Consider the following 23061-nt stretch of genomic DNA (forward strand, 5'->3'; position numbering starts at 1 on the left):
AATCCTTCCGATTTGCTCAAAGGAGATCGCGTTGCGATACCCAGCTCAGATAAGACGGCCACAGACGGCGATTTTTTTTTTCCTCCTCCGTTTCACCAGGGGGGAAAAGAGAAAGCCTGTGTGTTTTCGATGGGACAGATCAAAATGAGAACCTTTGAAAATGAGAAAGAGGCCTGCGTTTAATGAATCCAGGGTCACACACTCCGGGTCACCTTCGCGCAGCTGTTAAAGGGCTGTGAATTATGCATCCTCTGGGGTTTAACCGCCAGGCTGTTCATCACTGCGCTGACTATTTAATGCATGTCATCATTGATAAGAACATGAGCTCAAGTGGGGGGAACTGCTCAAGGGCAAAGCGCAAGAGTAGCATATCGCTAGATATCACTGCGTCTAATTATTTCCATATTTATTCATGCTAGTGGTGGCAATGAAGGAATTATTATTTCGATGGAAAACCTACCTCCAGTCGCTGGACGATCTCCCGGATGTCCTCCGCGCAGTGCTCAAGTGCCGAGAACAACACACACTCGCCTCGCTCGTAGAACACCTTGATGGTGCCCACGTTGGATGTCCAGCCAATGACGTCGCGGCAGGAGCAGTTGAACACCACATTCTTGGAGTCCTCCTCCACGAGCACGATGAACTCGTTAGAGATGCCCAGCAGGGAGGTCACGTCCGCTGACTGGCCAAAGTCGCGGGCCACCACGCTCCAGGTGACCGCGCCCACGCTGTGCAGGTGGGCGTCCTTGCGCGGCTTGGTGCGCTCCTTTTTCTTGGCACCGAGTGTGATGAAGCTGAACTTGACGGCCGAGTCGACGGTGGCTGTGCTGACAAAGTTCTCCGCCAGGTCCTTCAGGTACTCCTGCCGTGTGCGCGTGGCCATGGCACGGAACTTCTCAGACTTGTGCGCTGCATTCTCGCCATTGATCACTTTGGCGAGCAGGAAGTCCCGGAACACGGCCGACTTTGGGAAGGTCACACCCTTGGGGATGGGAGGGCCGAAGGGAGGCACATCTTTCGATCGAGAAACGGCCACACTGGGGGGTGGGAGGATTTAAAATAGAGGTGTTTTTCAGTTAACATACACAAGGTAATATAATTCCATTCATCAATGAGACACTGCATGCAAAAAGTTAGCAGAGCATCCTCAAACCCACACCCTAGCAAACACAACCTCTTCATCAAGAATACAACTGTAACGCCACTGCTGTTAAAATTCTTCTAAATCCTTCATTCCTTTACAGAATTATTCTGGTTTTAATGAAGAGAAGAAAATGAACGAGGGACAGACAGTGAGCAGAAGCTGTGTGTGAGAGGGCAACCCAATGTCATTGCATTGCCATAACAACCACAATTCCTAAACACTATTTCTTGCCACGTCTACTTAGAAAGAAATGTCTGAAAGAACTGTCCAAAGACGTCTACATAGTCTAGTGAAGGAATAGGCTCATTAAAACTTCAGAGCGTTTGTTGCTCAGGTCAAACGATGTATAAAACATGCACAATCTTGTCAAGATGCAAAAGAGCCTCTTCTGAGCTTTCCGAGATATGGATTGTAATTACAATCCTCTTTTAAAATAATTAGATCATTTAAACAATGGTTTAAATATCATCTTGAAGTCAAATTATAGGCAATGTTCTGGTGACAACATAATTCCCTCACTTAAAAAGTCTCTCAGATGTACTTATGAAAGTGGTTACAGATCAAAGATGAATGCTCTCCTTTCACTCGTCTAAAGGTTGCGACTTCACTTCAGCATCCTCGGTGTTCCATACTTAAGTGCTTCGGTAATTGTTGGTTTTGCATTCTTTCCATCACTCTGATGCTTTTGCACTCCTCGACCCACTTAACACATACTAACTCACTTTTGATCTCGCTCTATCTCTATCTTTCAGGGTATGGGCATACCTGTAGCACACGTTCTCTGTGCAGGGGTTGTGGACTTTGACGATGACAAACACGTGCTGAAAGTGGGAGCGAATGTTTTTGGGAGTGAAAGGCAAGGCCCCGGGCTCTTGGAAAATGATGGTGACGATGTCGTTTCCGATGTGCCTCTTCCTCAACAGCTGGTGCGCAGAGATAGTGGAAGAATAGGAAGAGGAGAGGAGAGGAAGAAGAAAAGAAGATTAGGGACAAAAGCAAGCAAATTAATCCAGCACAGAAAGCTATTTCCTGGGAGTATTAGCCTGAGGTGGGAGGCGGGCACAAATTCAAACAAAATGACTGAACAAAAATTGGACCACAGTCCAGAGATGCTTTAAGCCAAACAAACAAACAAACAAACAAACAAACAAAAACACAATGCCTGTTTAGCATTCTGTGTTATTCCATAATCCGTTTTTAAAACGGCACAGTTTTTGGTCCCAAATCTATTTTGGTCAAAGAGCCTGTCCTGAGAGATTCATTCAGATACTTATATCCAAGGCTTACACATATGTGCACACACACCACATAATTCCAGCAATGCCAATAGAAATGTCAAGTTCCAGGAACTGCCGCTTAACCGAGCCACTTTAAGACCATACAGATGTGTATCACAGGCCCCCCCAATTCCTCTGGAAACCTGACATCAGCTCCCAGATGTTCAGTGTGGGATAAGGCTGTTTGCTCTGTTATTAACCATCATTAACCTCAACACCATGGAAGGTTCGGCCTCCAGGAAATAGAGGGAGAAAGAGAGAGAGAGAGATGGAGTGCTGGAGAGAGAGCGAGAGGAAAGGAGGGAGAGAGACAAAGTGAGGGGGAGGGAAAGTAAGGGGAGTGGAAGAGAGGGAGGGAGGGAGAGAGACAGAGATGGAGAGATGGAGAGTTGGATGGAGAAATGGAGGGAGAGAGTCTATCCCAGTGAAGGGTTTGCAGACAAACAGGATTATAGGTGAAACTAGGCGGATGAAACGATGAGAAGGTGATCTCTGCTTGGGCCTTTTGGAGGCTTAGCGCCAGGCAGAATTAAAACACTAATCCCAAGCAATCGAATGGAATTTCGAGGAAAGAGAACAAAGAGGGAGAAAAATCCACTAATCTTGCCAATCAAGAGAGAGAGAGAGACAGTGGCAGCCTCAACATATCCACACAACTCTCCTCAAAAAACAAACCACCGTCCCAAGTGGATGCCCCCCAAAGAACAACTCAGTACTCCCAATCCAAATAGTCTCAACTCCCTTCTGAATGGAGCGCTGTCATCAAGAATGCTTCCCGTATGGAATTAATTACCTCCTTTGGGATGCAATACCGATTGCCAAATCAACACAGGCAGTTAAAATAAGCACATGGCCCTCTATAAAATCTAAGGTCACCAACCCCTTAAATAAAACCTGAAATCCCAGTCTCCCAGTAATCCCAGAGCGGCACCACTCAGCACGAGTGTCTGACCAGAAGCGCTCTAGCTACTGAAGGCAGATTTGGAGGCGTTTGCTGCAACTGGACTTGAGCTGTCATGATTAGCAGAGCTGGCTGGCAGAGGACTCAGCCGCCGTAATCACAACAACATCGAGCCACAAGCTTCCATGCCAGCACTGATACATCCCTGCAGCCCCCTGCCCCCTGACTGAAGGCCACGAGTTAAGCCGACTGACTGAGAGGACAGGTGGGAAGATTTATCATCTATCAGAGGCCTCAAGCTAATAATGAATAAACCAGTGCTTTGTTTTTGTTTTTATTGTGGCAACGAGTCTTGTCGCTTACTTAAGTCTGGCACTGAGGCAAGACTGGGAAATGAGAACCAAGCCGATGTTTCCTGTTTAAAATGGAGATGCAATCTTTGTGGTCACTAATTACGTCATTTATGTCTTGGACCCAAACCATCACATGTTCAACCCACCCACCAGTGAGCTAACCTACTATTCCAAATGCTGAGTAACCGTTGGTAAAATGGAATTAATCATTCCAGTGTTTGTTGAACACACCTCCAACTCCAAGGTGCTGTTTGCTTGTTACTCCCCTTTCAAGAATGAACTGATCCTAGACATCTATTGAGTCACCTAGAGTCGATGCAAGTAGCAACCTCTGATTTCGGCCATCGGACCACCTGCCTACCCCACCCAACCCACTCTATGAGTCCTCACCTGCTGCTTGTTATTCGGGGTGTAGGGCAGGAGGGTGGAGACGTGGAACATCAGCTCGTAGTCCTTGTAGGTGGTGTAGAGGGAGTGTGAGCCCGTGGAGTCGGCTGTGAACAGGAAGAAAGATGGATGGATGTCAGCGTTATGCTCGTGTTCTAGAGCCCTGAGAGGCAAAGAACATGCACAGAATGAGACCCTCATCTGGGACGGATCCAACGCGGTACAAACAAGGCAGGTGGCTGGCAGTTAATCAATTACGCTGAGATGAGGGAACAAAGAGAACAGTAATGAGGCTAAGCGCAAACACATGCACACACACACACACACACACACACACACACATCACCTTGCACACCCACACCTTGAACACACATAAAGTCATACTTTTACACGAATACACAACACATTATGTACACACACACACACACACACACACACACACACACACACACACACACACACACACACACACACACACACACACACACACACACACACACACACACACACACACACACACACACACACACACACTCTCTCTCTCTCTGGGTAACCGAGCTGCGAATCTGCATGAGCCGGAGAGAGCAGACGAGACAGCTGCTTTCCATACACCTTTCCTCCATGCCCCATCAACATCCATCTCGTACTGATGGATCAAGGGACCAGGCAAGCAGACTGCATGCGTATGTGGGCGGACGGGTTTGATCAAGTGTGAACATGGAGAGGCACGCTTTCAGATGTTACAGTACAACAGAGGCACCAAAGGAAAATAGTACACTGGCAGGTGATGAGTGCGTTCATACTTTCCTTGACATATGAAGCCTACCTTAACGCAAGACTATGTGGGGTGTAAGGATGAGAGCATGCAAGTCCTATGTAAGCACACACAAATGTGCGTGTAATCCATGTATCTGTGTGTAAGTATGTATGAGTGCGTATGTGTGTGTAACATCTGTGTGTGTGTGAGTGTGTGTGTACTTTTACATGTGGGAATGTGTGCGTGTGCGTGTGTGTGTGTGTGTGTGTATGTGTGTGTGTGTGTGTGTATGTGTGTGTGTATGTGCGCGTGTATGTGTGCGTGTGCGTGTGCACGCGCGTGTGTGTGTACGAGTGTGTGTCCGTGTACGTGTGCGTATGGGTGCTGTCTTACTCTTATTGTCCAGCTGGGCCCGGTACTTGGTGAAACCCTTAAGGCGCACCCTCTGGCCCAACAGGTCCAGGAACTCTTCGAGGGCCGGGCTGGCGCTCTCGTTGTTGTACATCTCCTCCTCTGTGCTCTGGCCCGCCTTGCAGTAGAGGACGCCCACCTTGTGCTGGAAACTCAGCTGAAAAACAGCATTAAAGAGACATCCGTCACGACAAATGAAACGAAGACAGGCAGAGACAGTGAAACAAACAGGTAGATGGATAGGGACATCAAAAGATGTATCCCAGGAAAAGTTGCAAAAGATGGAGATTTGCTGAGGTCTGTCACAGCAACACAGTACTGTGCAACATAGACAGCTATTGAAAGATATATTGAAGGATTATATTTAAAGCCTTGTCTATGATATTTACTTGTTATAAGAGAGCTGCTACATGTTTCACAGTATCATTCACACATAAAGCTTTAGGTGTGAGAACCACCTAGTCATTTCAACACAAAAAAGAGTCAGATCCATTTTCCTCAGCACATTTTACTCCAGGCTCTGTCATATTCCTACTTTGGCGCTTTTGCATCTCTTTCTCACTAGCATTTAGCATTGACCTACCATCTGAGGAGCCGCCTGCGAAATGTCACAGCCTTTTCACAGCACGTAAATCAAACAGGGTTAACGCCAAAGACTAAGAAAAGGCCAGGACTACAGACAGCCACACATTCCTTCCCTCGCCTCGGATTAAGGCCAACAAATAGCATTCGTACCGCAGTTATTCAAACTTATATCATAAAGTAAACGCCTACAGCATTGTCCCTAAACATAAACCTCAAATAATATTCAAGATTTTGTATGCATCTTTATGTACTATAGTTGTTCTTTAGGAGAGGACACATAGTTTCTTTCCAGCATCCTGATTCTGGGAAAAGACTGGACAAGGAGCAGACTCTCCAAAATGCCACTCTCTAGTATATTCAGAACATCTTGACCGAGCACCTCCAACTACCCTTAATCCACTCGAGCACAGGATGGTAAGCAAAGAAATCCAACAAGGCATGCCATAGACTGGTGCAAACATTCTTTCGCCCGTTTCCTAGATCATCCAGTCCCTCTTTGGATTTGATTCTCCCTGCTTCACATTGGACCTTACTCTTAGGAGGACCAGGTCTTGTTCTTCATGCAGTATCACATTTGTGAGGATGCATTTGTAAGAAGAACTTTAAAAATGTCCACGCTAAACCTTTTACAGACTGCGATGGGAAATATGAGTGCTTTGAGCGGCAGAGAAAATGGCCAGAACAATGATGGCCATGTGCAGCCGCCACGCAGTCTTCTTCATTATCATAATGTAGCACCTCTGGCTGGGAAAAGACCTCTCAGATTGAGGTTAATGAACTAGAGTGCGGTGAGTGTGGCTGCCTGGCGTAGGGAGCTTATGAAACCCCCCTGACTCAGACGGACTTCTCTCCCTTCTCTTCTACTTTTTCTTCAAACTCCCTCTTTTTCTTTTCTTTCACTGCTGCTCCCCCCACCCTCCCTTTTCCGTTTCTCACAGGTCAAGTGCTCCCAGCACGTCTCTCAGTCTGTTGTCATGGAGACGTTGCACACTAGAACTCTCTCCCCTGACTCTGCCGAGCAATTGGGTAGCGCGGTCTCCAGTGGCGACCACTGAAGCACTGATAATGCAGTTTAAAGGAGGTCTGCCATGGTTGTGCCACGGTCAAAGAGTCCTCTTTTTTTGGGCTGTTCAACCTCAGGCATACCATAGATAAAGCCAATCTGTCCACCCACACACATGCATCTCATGGACCGGCTGACCACAGGAATTTACAAAAGGGGCTGTATATGCTGTAATGGGGATATTCAAAAACAAAATGGCTGCAATATGACAGCCTGCAGTACATGGAGAGGTGAGCCTTCATATAACTTAAACAATCACCATAACTGCCTTTGGTCCTCTTTGACATGGTCTCATACAGGCATATGGACCTTGGATAAAATGTTATTTCTATGTCCTCTATTTCCTGGCAATCCAGGCACAAGGTGCTCAGGGACCAAGTGGCAGTGGCACCACAAATAGCTACATGTGTAAAGACTGAGCAGATCTGGAGCATCTTTGTCAAATAAGCTCTGCCACAATCCGTGCCAGCTGACAAACATAAAACAATCTATTTCTCTATCATTTGTTTTCCTCTCTCTGTCTCTCAGCTGTAGCCTCCTGGTTCTAAATGACCTAAGTGGAGTGAAAAGACTAGCAGCGGGACGAGAGAATAAGGGCAGCCTGAGAGAGGGAGAGAGACAGCGAGGGCGAGTGAGAAAATGAATCCTGTCCCCCTGGTCCTGGAACAAACTGATCAGGGACACTGCGTCTCGTCCGACAGAGGGAGAGAAAGAGGGAGATACAGACAGATAGAAAGAGAGAGAGAGAGAGAGAAAGAGAGCTGAATGCCTTATGTAACACTCTCTCCTGACCCGCTCTGGCTGTGACATCACTGCTGTGCTTTTCAGTTTCCATCAAGCCCTGGGTGTCCCTCGAGACATCTGCCCATTGTATCTCTGCACACTCTCCCTTCTGGCCAGATGCAAGCCACACACAAACACACACAGCAGCAGCCCTGAAGCTGCTTTATTGACATTGACTCCTTTTGAGGTCTATACAACAGAAAGCACCCTGCCAATGACAAAGAGTTCTAGTAATATTCCTCTACCAATCAGGTCATTGAGTCCATGACCCACCGGCTTTTACATACCATGATGGGGGACTCTTGAGGAAACATTGGACGGTTGAAGGGGAAAAGGGTTGGGGGGTGGGGGTACGGGGGCGGGGGTAGAGGGGAACTGGCAGACTCGAGCTCACTGCCTTCGCTCGTCAAACTGAGCAGGAAATGTTTGCGATGGAGAGCAGTGGCATGTGATCTGATTTGGATCCCGCTGGAGGAGTTTGGCCCTTGCTTATTATGGTCTTGGTGGGTGGCATGAATTAAAAAAAACCTTGAGTCGAATTACTGTATATAGACCCATAACCTAGAAGGACATAACCTCCAGCTCTTGCATTTGCCTCAGCTTAAGTCATTTCCTTATTCAGGACAAAACGAAACTGAATTGGACAGATGTTCTCAAGCTGCTCAAAACTATATATCTGCATAAATAAGCCCTTGCAAAGATATCTGGGCTTCAGATAGCAAGGGCATTAAAGCTGTGTTGGCTTGCTATTTTGGAAGAGCAAAGTTCAGTTGGTGCTGACAGCCTTGTTTCCGTCTGACTGATTAGGCTTTCCCTCTCTGTGTCTCCATCTGTGTCTGTCTGTGTCTGTCTGTCTGCCTCTCCCTCCCTCCATCTCTCCTCCCCTGCTGTGTCTGGCAGCTCTTCTGATCCCTCTCTCATCTGCCCTCACTTACACACCTCTCTCACACAAGCACCCTACACGGACACGCCACTGCCACTCTGTTTCTCTGCTACTGGTCACTGCTTCACTTTCACACAGAGACAGCACACACAAAAATCCACAAGACAGACTACCATGAAGTCACCATGAAGGACGTGGCTGTGAAGTTTACAGGAATGTAGCGGATCAGTGGGGAGGGTTTATTTGCCTCAAGTCGAACTACGTTTCCCCTTTGACCCTTGGATTCTGTAGCATGTAATTCGCCAAAAAAATTGTCTGGCCAAGAAAAGAAAAAAAAACATTAACAAATGAAAAAAAAAAAGAGTAGTTGTCAGAAACCCTGCCAGAGCCTAGACCCTTCTGTAATAATGATTAAAACAGACAAGCATAAAAGTATGTTGGGCTTTTTAAAAATAACACTTGCATTCTCGTCGGCTTTTCGGTTTTGGGGGCCTGTGGTGGATCCAGCCAGTTGGTTGCGGTTCAAAATACACAGTAACTCGACTCGCCGAGCCTTTCAAAGGGGGAGTCCCCCGTCTCCAGCAGGCCGAGACCACGCGGCTGGAGAGACGTCTTAGGCTAAGCTCCCCCTCATGCGTTCCAGGCGCTCGACTCTATAGTTAAGGACTGGCCCAATCTGGCCGTGCTTTAAATGGGAAATCCCTCGCTAAGTCGCTGTCTGATGCTCACGCGAGGATGTAAATTAGGCCCTGTTTGTTTTGTGACCACCTCATGTTCAAAGGCACACTAAGTCCACTCAAGGCATGGTGTGTTTTGTTTGGGGTTAGGTCAGAATCCGAATGGGGACATTTTAGTAGAAACACATACACTTCATTATGTAGGAATGCAGGGCTATAATGAGTGTGTGTGTGCGTGTGTGTGCATGCGTGTGCATGCGTGTGTGTGAATATGCATTGAGTGTGTGTGTGTGCATTCATTTCTGTGTAGGCCCACTGCCACCCAGATGCACAGGTGCATTTGTTATTCCTCAGATCTAAGGGGATAAAAGGGAAGCCCTAATTCACACACTGACATAATGAGAAACTTTCCCTTGTCATTGTTTCTGCCCAATGTAATTACACCATGTTAACGGTCTCTTTGACAGATGGGGTGGACTGCACCTCTGGTGTCTGCCTCACCCTCCATAAAAACCGCTTATCGCGCCGTCATCAAAGGGCGAGAAATTAAAGGGTGTCAGATCACATAAGCGAGAGGGCTTTTCTCCTTCAGCTCGGAGATCATAGCAGCCATATTTCTCCTAAACTTTTTACCCTCCAGGGCCAGTGATAAAACTACCAATCAAAGGCACTAACAGAGGATCTGTGGCTTGCGTCTACGTACGCCACTCTGAGACAGGCGAGTTATTGCCTCCCTCCCTCCCTCCCTCTCTTCCTCCCTCCCTCCCTCCCGCCCTGTGCATTGGGAGGCCGGGAGACTAGAAGACAACAGGCTGACTCAGCCTTGAATTGATTCATCTTGGTGCTGTATGGACTGCCTGTCTACTACACAGGGAAGCAAGAGGCTCATCTAAAACAGCGCAGGCGTGCAGAGGGGATGATAGTGGATAAAAAAGAGAAATGACTCCTGTCTGAGAAGTCATCTCCAGTCACTCACTCACTCACAGAGAATGGGGCAGTGAACCTATAAGATGGGAGCAAAAACGAAAGTTAAAAAAGCCCACATCCGTGTCAGTGACACCGTGACTCACCCCCTGCTCGTCCAGCTTGAGGAGCTGCTCGGGGACTTTGGGGGAGTTGAGGGCCAGCCTCAGGCACTGGATGTTCAGCTCGGGCACCACGTACTCCAGGACCTCCTTCAGAGGGAGGCCGCGGGCCGTGCCGTGCCGGGCTGTGGAGGGCACTGCGTCTTCCAGGATGGCTCCCCGAAGAGTGGTCAGCTAGAGCCGTGAGGGAGAGAGACAGGAAAGAAAGTGAGAGAGAGAGAAAAAAAAATACAGAATAGAGTGAGTTGATGGATCCGTTTTTCCCTCCCATCCTGATGTGTTTAAAACAGTCACATTAGTGAAATCGATAGAGGTGTTGGGAAATGGGCTTTGCTATCGACAGGCGTCCAGAGAGAAATAAATAATGCAGTGGAAACAGTGGACTCAGGACACTACTTACTGGACAGCTAAAAGAAAGCTTCTTGTTTCTATACAGATGAATTTACACAGCATCCATCTGTAGATGACAAATACATTCACATTGAGCCTGCCCTGCAGATATGTGTCAGTGTTGCCAATGGCAGAAAACGTTGATCCCTAATATGTTTGATCACTACTTTTTTTAATGCTTAAATTCTATTATGCATAAGTTATGCCCCATGATATTTGTATCAGTTCATAGAAGGAGCTGATTCCAGGCAACCGACTTAAGACCATAAAATTAACTCATGGGTCAGTAAGTTAACCAGAGGTCAACAGTGGGTCAGCCTGAGGTTAACCCCTGTTTAAACAGCAAGCCTGACCTTGTCTGGTGTTTTAGTACTGTGGTGGTGCTCCATTAACATTTAACATTTCCCCCATCTCCCGCATCAGCCGGCCTCAGAGGGACTGAACCGCAGATCGCTAAACTCAATCTGGAGCCCTTCCAAAGTTATTTTAATTGATGTTTTTTTATTGACTCTGGCACTAATGCCAGTCAAATAGATGAGTTTTTATTTTTGATGGATCTGGAGTACGTGCCTGGGGAACGCACATGATAAACGCATGAACAGAATTCCGGATGATGAGGAGGAGGATTGGGAGGAGGAGGTGGTGGGCTTGTTGGCTGCTTGAACCTTGTCTATGTGACCCTCTGTGATTGCGTGACCCATATTTATTGTGATGTGGTTGTGGGAATAAAATACTGAAATTGTGGCTTCAGTCCAAGACTGGCATTTAATATCAGTGACATTTCTCAGCCACATGCAGCTGTCCTACCTGAATTATTCAACAGGATGATAGCCCGAGGGGTCAAATATAGAGAGCTCTGTGTGTGTGTGTGTGTGTGAGAGAGTGAGTGAGGGAATGTAAAAGTGAAAAATAAAAACAGAAATGAAAAAGACTGACTGTTTCTATCTACCTGTGTGTGTGTGTGTGTGTGTGTGTGTGGACACACACACATTTGTTTGACTTCTTGTCACTTTCTGTCTGGTCAAATGCCTTGTTTTGCATTCACCATCTGAATCATTCTCGTGCCCTTCCTAAACCTTTGTTCTCATAACCGCTTCAGAGTTCTGTGGGGTGAACTAAACTGAATCAGTCACTCTTGCTTACATTGCCCTTAAAGCCCTCCACGTCTTCATGCAGTTGCTATGTTACTCACTCCTGACTCATTAAAGGGAACAGATTCACGTTAGGAAAGCAGAAACCTCCATAGAGTAGTCTTTCACATATATGTATGTTCCACAATGCCAGAGGTTTATTGGGCAAAACAAAAGAGTTGTGAAATCTCTTGTGTGTGCGGTGACAATTCAAAAAAGGACACTACTGTGTCTGTGAGGGTTTCATAACTTTGGTCATGCTATTTCTTGGAGACAGGAGAGTGCTAAAAGGGATGGTGAAAGGTATTTGCTTGCTTACCTGGCTGGTTCGGAAGGTGACGCGATAGTTGTACTGACTCCCGTCCTTGTTGTCCTCCAGTCTTTCTCTGCGAACACTCACAGCCACCGGACCAAGATTCTCATCCACACCAAAGTAGTTCTGGTGCTCTGAAACCAAGGCAGAGTGGAGGCGGGGAACCATTAATGCGATGACTGGCATATCAGCGTAATCACACACTTGTGCATTTGTACAGTTTTACAGATAACGTTTATGCAGTCGATATTATAATCTATATATGATTGGTTACGTCAAATTAGAAAAAAAAACTGATTTTATGCTTTTCAGCTTCCATAATCAGTACTTCAAGGCCCTGATTCTGGTTACATAGTTGGATTCCGAACCCATTTCTCTCTGATAACACAGGCAAATGAATGCCTGGATGTGGCCAGGATGAGGACAGGACACAGGACACAGAAAGCAGCTCCTGCTGAGTCGTGACTGCGAGCCGGCCGCACACAGGAAGACAGCATAATTCACACAGCCTGACAGGAAGAGGCTTATCTAATGGCCTCCCTGCTGGGGCCTGTGCACAGACGGTGCTGAAAAATCCGGCTCGTCCAAATGTCACTTAGAATCAAATGAATAACAGTCTGGAAAAGAAAACGTTTCATAGATGAGAGAGGGGCCTAAGGAGTTGTTTGGGAAGTGTGTAACTTTCTTTACTAATAGTCCTGTATGTTTTAGGACAAGATCAGAGGCATAACGAGAGAGTTATTCATGCATATTTTAAGAGGTAATGTATTCTAGAGTCCTACAAAGCCTACGGCACTTCTGAAATGTATATGGTCATCTATTTGAATTGCTTGATTAAAATACCCATTGCAATATGCAATGTAAATTTGACCAATAGTGTACTTCCACAGATGACCAAACGTTCTAAACTGTCTCAAATTTACAACAGTTATAAAAACGCTCTTAAAAGCTGGGACAGTTATGTGCCACACGTGTTAATCTGGGGTGCCTTATGGTAATGCTCAGATTCACTCAGGCCATGTCATTAAGATGGCATCTCCATGGTTACAGATCTTTATGTCAGTCATGGTCTCATCACTAAGCCCCACCAACATCCCTGAGGCATAATCTCTGATTACAATCCACCATGGGGGTCCAACTGAGATAAAGAAAAGAAAAAAGAAAAACTCATTTCACTAAGAGTGAAAATAAGAGTTCAGCTCAATCTTCAGGCTCTACTGTTCAGTTATAACATTTCAAGATCAGTTATTTCCTAAAGACTATTTCCTTGTGAATCACAGTGAGAAATCCCTTTTCTGTCATCACTTATAGATAGTTAACACATGCCATTGACAATTACTCGCGACATACAACAAGTGAAGGCCTTAAGCACCATCAAGTGTTGTGTGCAAGATGTAAAGTGCAACAGAGCATTAAACAAAAGCTTGCGCATCACAAACAAAATGAACCGTGAGCCCAAAGCAAAGGTGATAACCGTGTCTGCTCTTTCAACCTCTATCTCAGGGGAAGGGGACGGCACGCAACGTTACATCATGGACTCCAAAGAGATGACGAGCTGAAACAACAACAAGAACAAGGCCACCGCCTGGGCTCATCAAGGGTCGTAATCCCGCTCACGGCTGCAAAGAAAGACAGGGATTGAGGAGACAACAACAGATCAGCTCGATGTGAATCCACTTAATCCTTGCCGCTCTGAAGCTCCATGACATGCCAGTATGGGACTTGGAAATACGGAGTGCAGACAGCAGAAGAGGCATTATGGGATGGTTGACATGGTACCTGATACAGTGGGGACCTCAGTGTGACAAACATTTTGACACAGTCATCACAATGTGGCAATCCGAGTTCACCTTCCATTACAGTTACGTTACATAATCACTGTGATAACAGGGGCTGTTGAAGCGATGCTGTCGCCAGACGGATCAAATGGCTGGGATGGCATGGTTATCATGATGGCATTAATTCTGTCTGCTGTAATGCATACCTGGATGTGTAAATGTATGTGCATAATGCATGTGTACATGGCTGGGCTGGCTTTGTCTGACTTACATGCCTGTTTGTGTGTGTGTGTGTGTGTGTGTGTGTGTGTGTGTGCGCAAATGGCATTTGAGGTGTGTGTGTGTGTGCATTACGTAGAGAGGTATGTTTGGGTATCTGTGTAACTGCAAATGGCATTTGAGGTGTGTGTGTGCGTGTGTGTGTGTGTATGTCCGCATGAAGGCACCCTTTGCCTGTGTGTCTAACCCCACATGGTATGTGAACACATCTTCCTTGGGAGCTAAGAGGCATGCATGCCTACAGAGGAGCAGCTTTGTGTGTGGGGGTGGGGGTGGGAGGGTGTAGTGGTCGATGGGATCAATTTTAGTCCCTGGGCGATAAAAGCCCCCTCCGACTCCTTGGCCAGGGCGAAGAGCAGCAGGGCCCGCGGAGGAGGAGGAGGAGGAGGAGGAAAGTGGAGGAGACATTAGCAGCCGAAGTGATGACAGCTCTGTCCTTTAAGGATGTACATTTGGCTAAAAGGTCGCAACATCTACCGGGCGAATAGTTTAGCAGGTTACTCTCTCCATGATGGACAGACAGGATCAAGTTCTCTCGAGTGGAGCACACTTTTCCCCAGAGAGCTCTACCCAGTCAGCTAGAATGCCAGAATGACCTCTGAATGTTTTAAGAAAGTATATGCATGCATCGGATTAATGGAATGCGAGATGAATGGATGCCGTGGTAATAGTCTATTCTAATGCAAATCATTATCCGTGCCTGCAAGCGAGCATCATGGTGTTCTAAGTTATGCTGCTGGAGCCCCACATAAAACCTTTCACACCATATGATAATCAATTTCCCAATAGAATAAGCTCACTAGCATGTTTTAATGCCATTTGAGCTAGGCGCCGTAACTGGCTCATTCTCCATGGCTGGAGCCGTTTCAAGGCGGCAAGTGTTGAGAAAAGGGAGTTACAGTACAGCTCTCAACCAGAACCTACAACTCGAATGCCTGGCCTGTGCTTGGCAGGGACGCCAGAGATGCTTGGCTGCAAGTGGAGCAGCAGCTGTTTTTTAGGGCTTAAGAATGGGTAACACAATATGCTGAGAGAATGTACTCACACACTTAGACACACGTGTACAGACAGAGGCACATACAGAGACACACACCACACATATGCGCACACATATGCACACGCACACGCGCACAAACACACACACACACACACACACACACACACACACAACTAAGACACGCACAGGCCTACACAAAGACTCGCAAAGAGACACTCTGACAAACTCAGATATTCCATGTTCTATACTGACATAAACATGTTGCGTAAACACATTCGCATTCCCACTTACACAGACAGACAGACAACACACTGAGGTAAGCTAAGCCTGAGATGTATTTCCATGCTCTGGGTGTTTTGAAGGAAGTAACGTTGAGATGCCCGAGCAGATTGAGTGACCCACCCGGCAGGTCCGTGCAAAGGAGAACTCTGAACTCCAACCCACCCCCACTACTACCACTCCACCCCTCGCTGCTCCCCTTCGTACCCCCATCCACGCCTCAGAGAGCAACAGCTGCACTGAAACCCTCCGATCGTCTCACCTCCCTCTTCTCACATGACAAATCAAAGCACTCAAGACAGGAGGGAAATATCACACGTCGTCCGTTTTCACACAGAGCACCCAATGTGAACGCTCCCCTCCTCAGGAAATGGAGAAAAACCCACACACCGGGAACAATCCTCCCATTGTTTCAGAGCCTCATATCATCTAACACTCCTAATGCAAAGAATCATGCTCTTGAATGTGTCTGAGTCGCGCAATTTGGTTAGCAAGACAGCGTGACCTTTCCCTCACCTGGTATTGTTTATATATATTATATATTATACACTGACAGATAAAAAAAATAAAAAAACTGAAAAGCCTGAGGGTTTGCAGTTCATTGAGTAAGCTCCAGTTCAGAGTTGTTTGTCATGCAACACTACATTAGCCGAGTCTTACCTCTCCCGTAGAAAAACTTGTGGTAGTAGTACGCTCCCAAGTCAATGTGCTCTATGATGTATCGTTTGACCTTCTCCCGGTGGATGGGTTGGTTCTCCCGAGGCACCTCCAGGACCGACACGCCAGCATTGGTGCAGTGTGAGCTCAAAGAGGATTCAAATGAGCAGCTCTCGCTGCCGACATTGTAGGTTGTGCTGTTGGTTCTGGACAGGGAGATTCTTCTCTCCCCCTCGCCGCCAACCTCATTGCGAAAGTGAGGGCAGGTGAGCACTAGTCCGTTGCCTTTTCCGTCGCCCTCATCCGCATCCAGGTTCTCTTTGGGGTTCAGGTCCTCGCGACTTCCCAGCGGGGATTCGAATGACGCAGGTGTGTTCATGCTACTGCAGGCAAAAGCTCCTGCTCCTCCACCTCCATTTCCTCCTCCGATCATACCGCCACCTACCCCAGAGACACCTCCGGGGACGTGGTACTGCGAGGCAGCCGAGGCTCCGGTCGTGGTGTTCTTCCTCTGGGCAAGGGTGGACCTACTGGTCAGAGCCTCGCTGACATTGAAGAGCACGCTCTGAACGTCATAGTGGGCAAAGCACTTCTGGTAGCTGAGGGACCGCCGGTCATCCAGCTCCATGGAGAACCGGAGGCCGTCGTGCTCACTCTTAATCGTCCGCAGCTTCCGGAAAAGTGACGTTGTCTCAGATGAGTCTGACTTGAGGCGCTGCATGAAGGACTTCTCCCGCTCGCGGCTGTAGAGCAAGGAGCTGTCTACATAGTCGTAGCTGGAGATGCGCACAATCTCCCCACGGGCGATCTGTGTCGCTGTCTGCAGGCTTGGTGAAAGGGCCGTCTCGCAACGCAAGAGCTCCGGGAAACCCAGAGGCGGCATGCCGCGGTGGTCCATGGTGTCGACCCGGTAGCCTCTAAGCAGGGTAAAGAAGCCGTCTGCAGAGAGTCCCTGCCGGTCGATGGAGGAGGTGCTGCCGTATTCGCGGTGCAACGAGGCGCCAGTGTTTGGGTTGACGGCCTTCTGGTCCATCATGTCCTCTGAATCGATGTCGCTGATAGTCACGTCGCTGTTGCTCCTCTGGCGGATAGGGTGGAGACCCTTCAAAGGTGAATGGCTCAGAAGGTCGCTCAGCGAGTACTTAGTCTCAGGGTAATCAGAGTCCAGAGGTGGTTCCTCCATCTCATTAATGCCCATGCATTGGTCTGGCTGGCCGTTCTGAAATGCCATTATGACGCTTTCGTAGTTGGGACCCAAACGGCCGTCCCAGCCATCCTGTCTTGGGGGCCAGTCTGTCGCTCTTGCACGGACCCCCATCTTTGGCATGGCCGGGGTCCCGTTGGCTTTGCCACTTCCCTCGGACTTGACTTGTGTGGTGTTGGCCGGAGGCCCCATGCTGCCATTCAAGGCTTTCAGTTTTCTATTGAAGAGCTCCTCAGACTGCATGACTTCACGGGAGTCCAGGGTCCCCCCAGCTGCTGCTGCTGCTGCTGCTGCTGCTGCCACAGGTAGATGATTCGACTGTCGTCTTTCCTCGCGCCCAAAAAGCTTATATCCCGCTGCCAAACACGGGGAAAACAAGCCTGTGAAGACGGTCAAAAAACACCCACCCCACCCCTCTCATTTACATCGTCTTCGGTTGATCATCTGGGACCAGAGGAAAAAGAGAGAGGGCTGCCTCTTTGTTGGGGCCACAGAAGACGCGTTGCACCAGGAGAGGCCCTGCATGCAGGCCCGACCTTCAGAACAAGTCCATAACTCAGAGGACGAGGCCAGCACGTCGACAGATGTACAGCATTTGGGTGTGAAGGACAGCGGCTAGTGATTGAGCAGAGGCTGGTCCCCTTTCACGGCACACAGCTAATTCAGGGCGACAGCTGGAGATGGATCTGCAGCAGAGAGAGAGAGAGAGAGTTTAAGAGAGAGCGCGAGAGACAAAAAACATTGAGAGATCATGCTGAGAGAAGTAGAGAACATAATACCAATTCTTTATTGAGACCTTCGGAGAACAGCAGGGTACATTTCCCAAAATACTCAAATTACCCAAGATTGCTGTGAGCCTGTGAAATTAGCAGAACTGTTTTGTTGAGACGACCGTAAAAAAGGAGAATAGGAGCTGTGTTAAGTGATCTAAATAACTACTTGTAAATGGTCCCATTGTCATTCTGATCACTGACGGTCCTTGTTTATGCCTTACAAAGAGACTAGTTAAGGGAGAAGTCCTATGACTGAAGAATGGGCTTTCATCCACAGTCTTAATGATGTACCAAGCGGAGACCATTCAACATATCAAAGCTAAATGTCTAAGGAGGATTGGGTAAATTTCTCCACATGGCAGCAGATGGAGGCCTACAGCAGTACATTCCTGTCTAAATGTTTAGACATCCAAAAGGTCAGCTCGGACCAAAGATTCACAATGAGACGAGCTGCTAATACTTCAAACCTGCAACTTGCTGCAACAAAGCGTTTGAAAACTGGGACAGCTTGCAACAGCACCAGCATTTCCATAACAACACCTTTTTTACACCAGTTATTGTAGCCAGACATGATCTAGCCAGCTGGTTAGCTAGCCAACAAAGTTAACTAACCTTACTAACGAGCAGTCAATATGTTTGTTCTTGTTACTTTGCTAGCATATGCTTTTTGACCGATGTTGCACAGACACTAGGAGCTTGTAAGTAGTTCTCTGTGTCTCCTCTGACCAAAACTCTGCCTTGATGCAGTGTCCTGACCAGAGGGTTAGCTTTAGCCAGTTAGCATTAGGTAGGCCTATTTCCGGCTAGAACCACTGGATGCAATTTTGTGGCTGAGATACGTTGCGTCTGTAGACTATGACTGAAAAGTGTGCACTTTTTCTGAGTAAAGAAAGCAGTTACAAAACAAATTGAATTGGGTTATCCTTCTTTATATTGCTCTTTGTCTGTCGCGAATGTTATATGTTTTCAAGTGAGTCCGTGAAATTAGAGCAGACACTTTAGTTATGCCTTTCTCTGCTACGGACATGACGGCTCATGCTCAAATTTAGTGTAGGGCACGAGCCTCCTCACATGTGTATGTTGACAACATAGTTCACCAGTATTGCGATAAAGGAAATAGCTGAGATTTGTGAGATTTGCAGTGGTCAAATTTGTACTTCCTGGGCTGAAATTACTTTGTTGGGAAGTTAATGGGGATGACACTGCCTCACTCTCTCCAGATCAATTTAATACCTGTATGGTCTTGACTGACTACAGTGACAACAAGATGCAAAATGAGGTACAGGCTAAAAAACTGTGATTTGACTCAACCTTGCTGCATCAGACAGCTTGTAGTGACTTGCAACAATGAATTCACATCATTGCATCTGCATCTCTGCATCTCTGTTTGGATTCTTCACAAATCTTTGGTATGAACTGGCCTTAAGGTGATTGCCTGGAGCATAATCAAACCAGTTGGACATGTATGATGTATTTCCGCTGAAGGAATAAATTGTGCAAGTTAAAAGCTTCACGGTTACATAATGCATGTCTACATCGTATTAGATGTAGAACGAACATGTTTGTCTGTTTTTGTAGGCTATAATCCATCAAAGTGCACTTGTTAATGATGTGGTAGGCCGAAATGTTTGACAGCGTATTCTGCCTTGGATATATTCCTGAAAATATATTATTTGGGGAAGGAAGCGCAGAATCAATGTTCTAAAATGTACAAAATGCACAAGGAGGCAATGGAGGAGTACTGAGTCAGACATATTCAGTCAAGCTTGAAGCAATCTGTCACTCATCTGTGACCTTGCATTTGGTTCTATTTGAAGGAACAACATTTTAAAAGAGAAAACAAGCTAATATGATGACAACAACAAAAAGATGAATGCTTTCTGTCCTCACTGAAGGACATAAACGTTCCCTTAAGCAACACAATAAAAACAACAGAAACATCACCACCAAACAATTAAAAAACCACAACACAATTTAAAATACAATATAAGACTTTAAACATTAAAAACAACTATAATACAATTAATACATAAATAAACAAACCGCTCTTTCTGTAAGGATTGAGACACTCAACATAGAAAGGCAGAGGCATCTGTGGAGCCTGCCATTCCAATCTATTACTCTGACACTGTCTAGATCAAGCCAAGTGTTCCTGAGAGGAAAAGCTACTAAACTGAGCACAATGGGGCACCCATACAGGAGCCTACCCCCTAGTGACCTAAATTCATTTTTCTTGTTCTCTGAAGCACCTCGTCTGACACATCCCTTGTTGAAAATGCATGATGCACAAAAATCCTCAAGGTCTGTTCAACGCACACCTTGTCCTTGTATATCTTATGAGTGAACGCACAATCACATAGACCCTCTCTGCGAGGCATATCTGTCTCTCTGCCACACATGTCCAAATTCCGAACTCCTAAAAATGTGGCCGACAGGCGAGCAGATATGTGTTGCAAAAACATCTTTGTAAAATGCTGATAGTAAGCAAACACTTCCTCTATTTAAGACCGTCCCAATGCAATGTGTCATAACTGTCCAGCTCCCAGAAATATTAACATGCCATGCTTACATTTTTCCCCAGCCATTTACTCTACAGGAGAATAAAAAAAAAAGAGGAAAAATAACATCTGGGAGAAATGTGGGCCAAATCAAGATTAACAATGACGAGAGTCTGGCCTATTGCCGGGATTCTTTACGTACGGCAAGCCTGCCCAACGACCGGGCATACCACAGCAGATGTGACGGGCTGTGATTACAAGCATGATTAGTGAGATAAGAGACAAATAAATCGAACAAAAAATGACAACAAACTATTATTTCATCATCACTGCTTTTCTCTGCTCATAATTGCCCATGTAACATGTTACAAACAGTAATTACAAATGTCACTTTATTATTGAGATACACTGTATCTTTACGCAATAAAATTAATCCCAATCCAGTGTCTAATCACATTTCACATAAAAATAAGAAGAATGTCAGAATTGTCCTTTTCCCCCTTGCCTGTGTCCTTGCATGAGAAGATCTACACAACCCCTCCCTGATGTCATGTCTAAATACAGACTCATACTAAATATTAGATAACATCTACCAAGCTTCAGGGGGAAGGGAAGGAGCTATCTGAATTCTGACTTACTCAAATTCCATCTGGCATTTCACCATCTCGAATTTCTTTGACGTTACATCCTCTGCTCTGTAGCGTGAGAGCTAGTTGACGGATGCCACTCCACTAACCCAGAGCCGGTAAAGTTACAAGATAACATAATGTCTCTTTAGCGTAGGGAGAGATGATTTAAGGTGTATACCCTGCCCATACCATAGGGAGAGGCCTTTTGTGCCACGGATGCTATCAGGCTGTGAGGAAGACAGGAGAGGATGGATGTAGTGAGACCAGAAGAGGAGAAGGATGGAGGAGGGAAGGCCACAGAGATGTTTAATGTAAGGAACAAGCGACTCTCTGCATATGGGACAGGACAGAAAAATGAATTATTCATGCCAGGGAATACATGTAGTGAAATGAGCTTTGACATCTTCCGTGTTGACCTCTATCTGCAGTGAGAGCTTGCACACTTGGAATGGGAGCCGAGTGGAAATCGATCCTATGCATAAAGGAATCGCTGTCTGCCATTTATTGATGTATAGTCTATCTATGGGATTTAGATTTTTCTTTCACTCCATTAAAGGGAGAGCTATCAGAGACTGACATCTGAGAAGTCTTCCAACCACGAAAAGCCCAGAACCAAGAGGAATGAAGCCACAGTAGCGTGCTCTTTCTATCAGTGGAGACTCCCATAAGAGAGCCCAGAACCAAGAGGAATGAAGCCACAGTAGCGTGCTCTTTCCATCAGTGGAGACTCCCATAAGAGAGCCCAGAACCAAGAGGAATGAAGCCACAGTAGCGTGCTCTTTCCATCAGTGGAGACTCCCATAAGAGAGCACTGGAGTCAGATCCTAACACCTCAAAGGCCCAGCCTGGTTTGCAGCCTTGTGTGTCGCCCATCACCCCTGTTTTTTGCTCGTCTGGAGTAAAAACCAAAGCCTCCTTGGGCTCTCCTTCACAGCAGCGGTGAGCAGCAATCACACCGGCCTGCTCTTTGCCCTCGAGGCCCTGCGGCGACGTCGCTCCCGTGTCTGTGTAGTCTGGTCCACCGTGACCCGTCTGAGTGTTTCCACAGAGAAAAACGCAGAGCCAGCAGAAGTGCCACCTGGATAAACAATCCTTTTTCATCAAAGCGCCTCCCTGAGAGAGAGTGGGGGGATTTTTTCCGGAGAGGATGAGCACAAACAAAACCACCCCTGCCACACACCCTATCAACCCAATCAGATGACCTAATCTTCAGAGAACGGCAGCACTGTCATTACAGGAGACAACCCAACCAACAGCAGTATAGCAATCTGGATGCCACTGAAGGCGACAAGTCACGCTAGGTTCCTATTGATTTTTTGGGGGTATGAGCCATGGAGCGGGTGGATTGTGTGTGTGTGTGTGTGGGGGGGGGGGGGGGGGGGGGGGGGGGGTATTGGCAGTGTTAATGCAGCGGCTGCAGGCACACAAACAGAAGCAAACAGAGCGAGCACAGACCCAGGCCAGTCCTGAAGCAACGGGCCGAGAGATTCCATTCACAGTCAAACAAACAGGAGCCTGACAGATAGTCCCTTTCCACAGTGTATAGCCTCCAGTTGTAGTAGTTACACTCGGTGGATGATCATTCATCTTAGTTTTTGTCTCACTGTGTGGCTTTTTTCTACCTTGGAAAAATAACTAAATCTGTGACATATGACCAGAAATCACATCAATCCTTCAGCTACACATGTTTACCACAACTTTTACCAATTCACACATAGTGTATCCATGACAATTTTATAAGCTGATCTGAGAACAGTAGAAGACATGGAGTGAGTGGAGCTTTTCTAAGCAACATCCACATCCACAATCTGAAACTCAAATTCATAAA

The 23061-nt window shown here is 46.7% G+C and overlaps 1 protein-coding gene across 1 annotated transcript in view; it reads right to left on the reverse strand.

Moving 5' to 3' along the window:
* Window positions 1-17576, reverse strand: part of LOC308373063 (signal-induced proliferation-associated 1-like protein 2) — a gene marked incomplete at both ends in the record, with an annotated part of 64846 nt that extends 47270 nt beyond the window's left edge. The window contains 7 exons of the mRNA XM_080848467.1: window positions 461-1037; window positions 1910-2067; window positions 4066-4169; window positions 5213-5387; window positions 10292-10480; window positions 12146-12273; window positions 16133-17576. Coding sequence (XP_080704593.1) covers window positions 461-1037; window positions 1910-2067; window positions 4066-4169; window positions 5213-5387; window positions 10292-10480; window positions 12146-12273; window positions 16133-17576 — 2775 coding nt within the window. The remainder of the gene's footprint in view (window positions 1-460; window positions 1038-1909; window positions 2068-4065; window positions 4170-5212; window positions 5388-10291; window positions 10481-12145; window positions 12274-16132) is intronic.
* Between the last annotated feature and the right edge of the window lie 5485 nt (window positions 17577-23061).

Source organism: Sprattus sprattus (genome assembly GCF_963457725.1).
Source record: "Sprattus sprattus genome assembly, chromosome: 12".
NCBI lineage: Eukaryota > Metazoa > Chordata > Actinopteri > Clupeiformes > Clupeidae > Sprattus > Sprattus sprattus.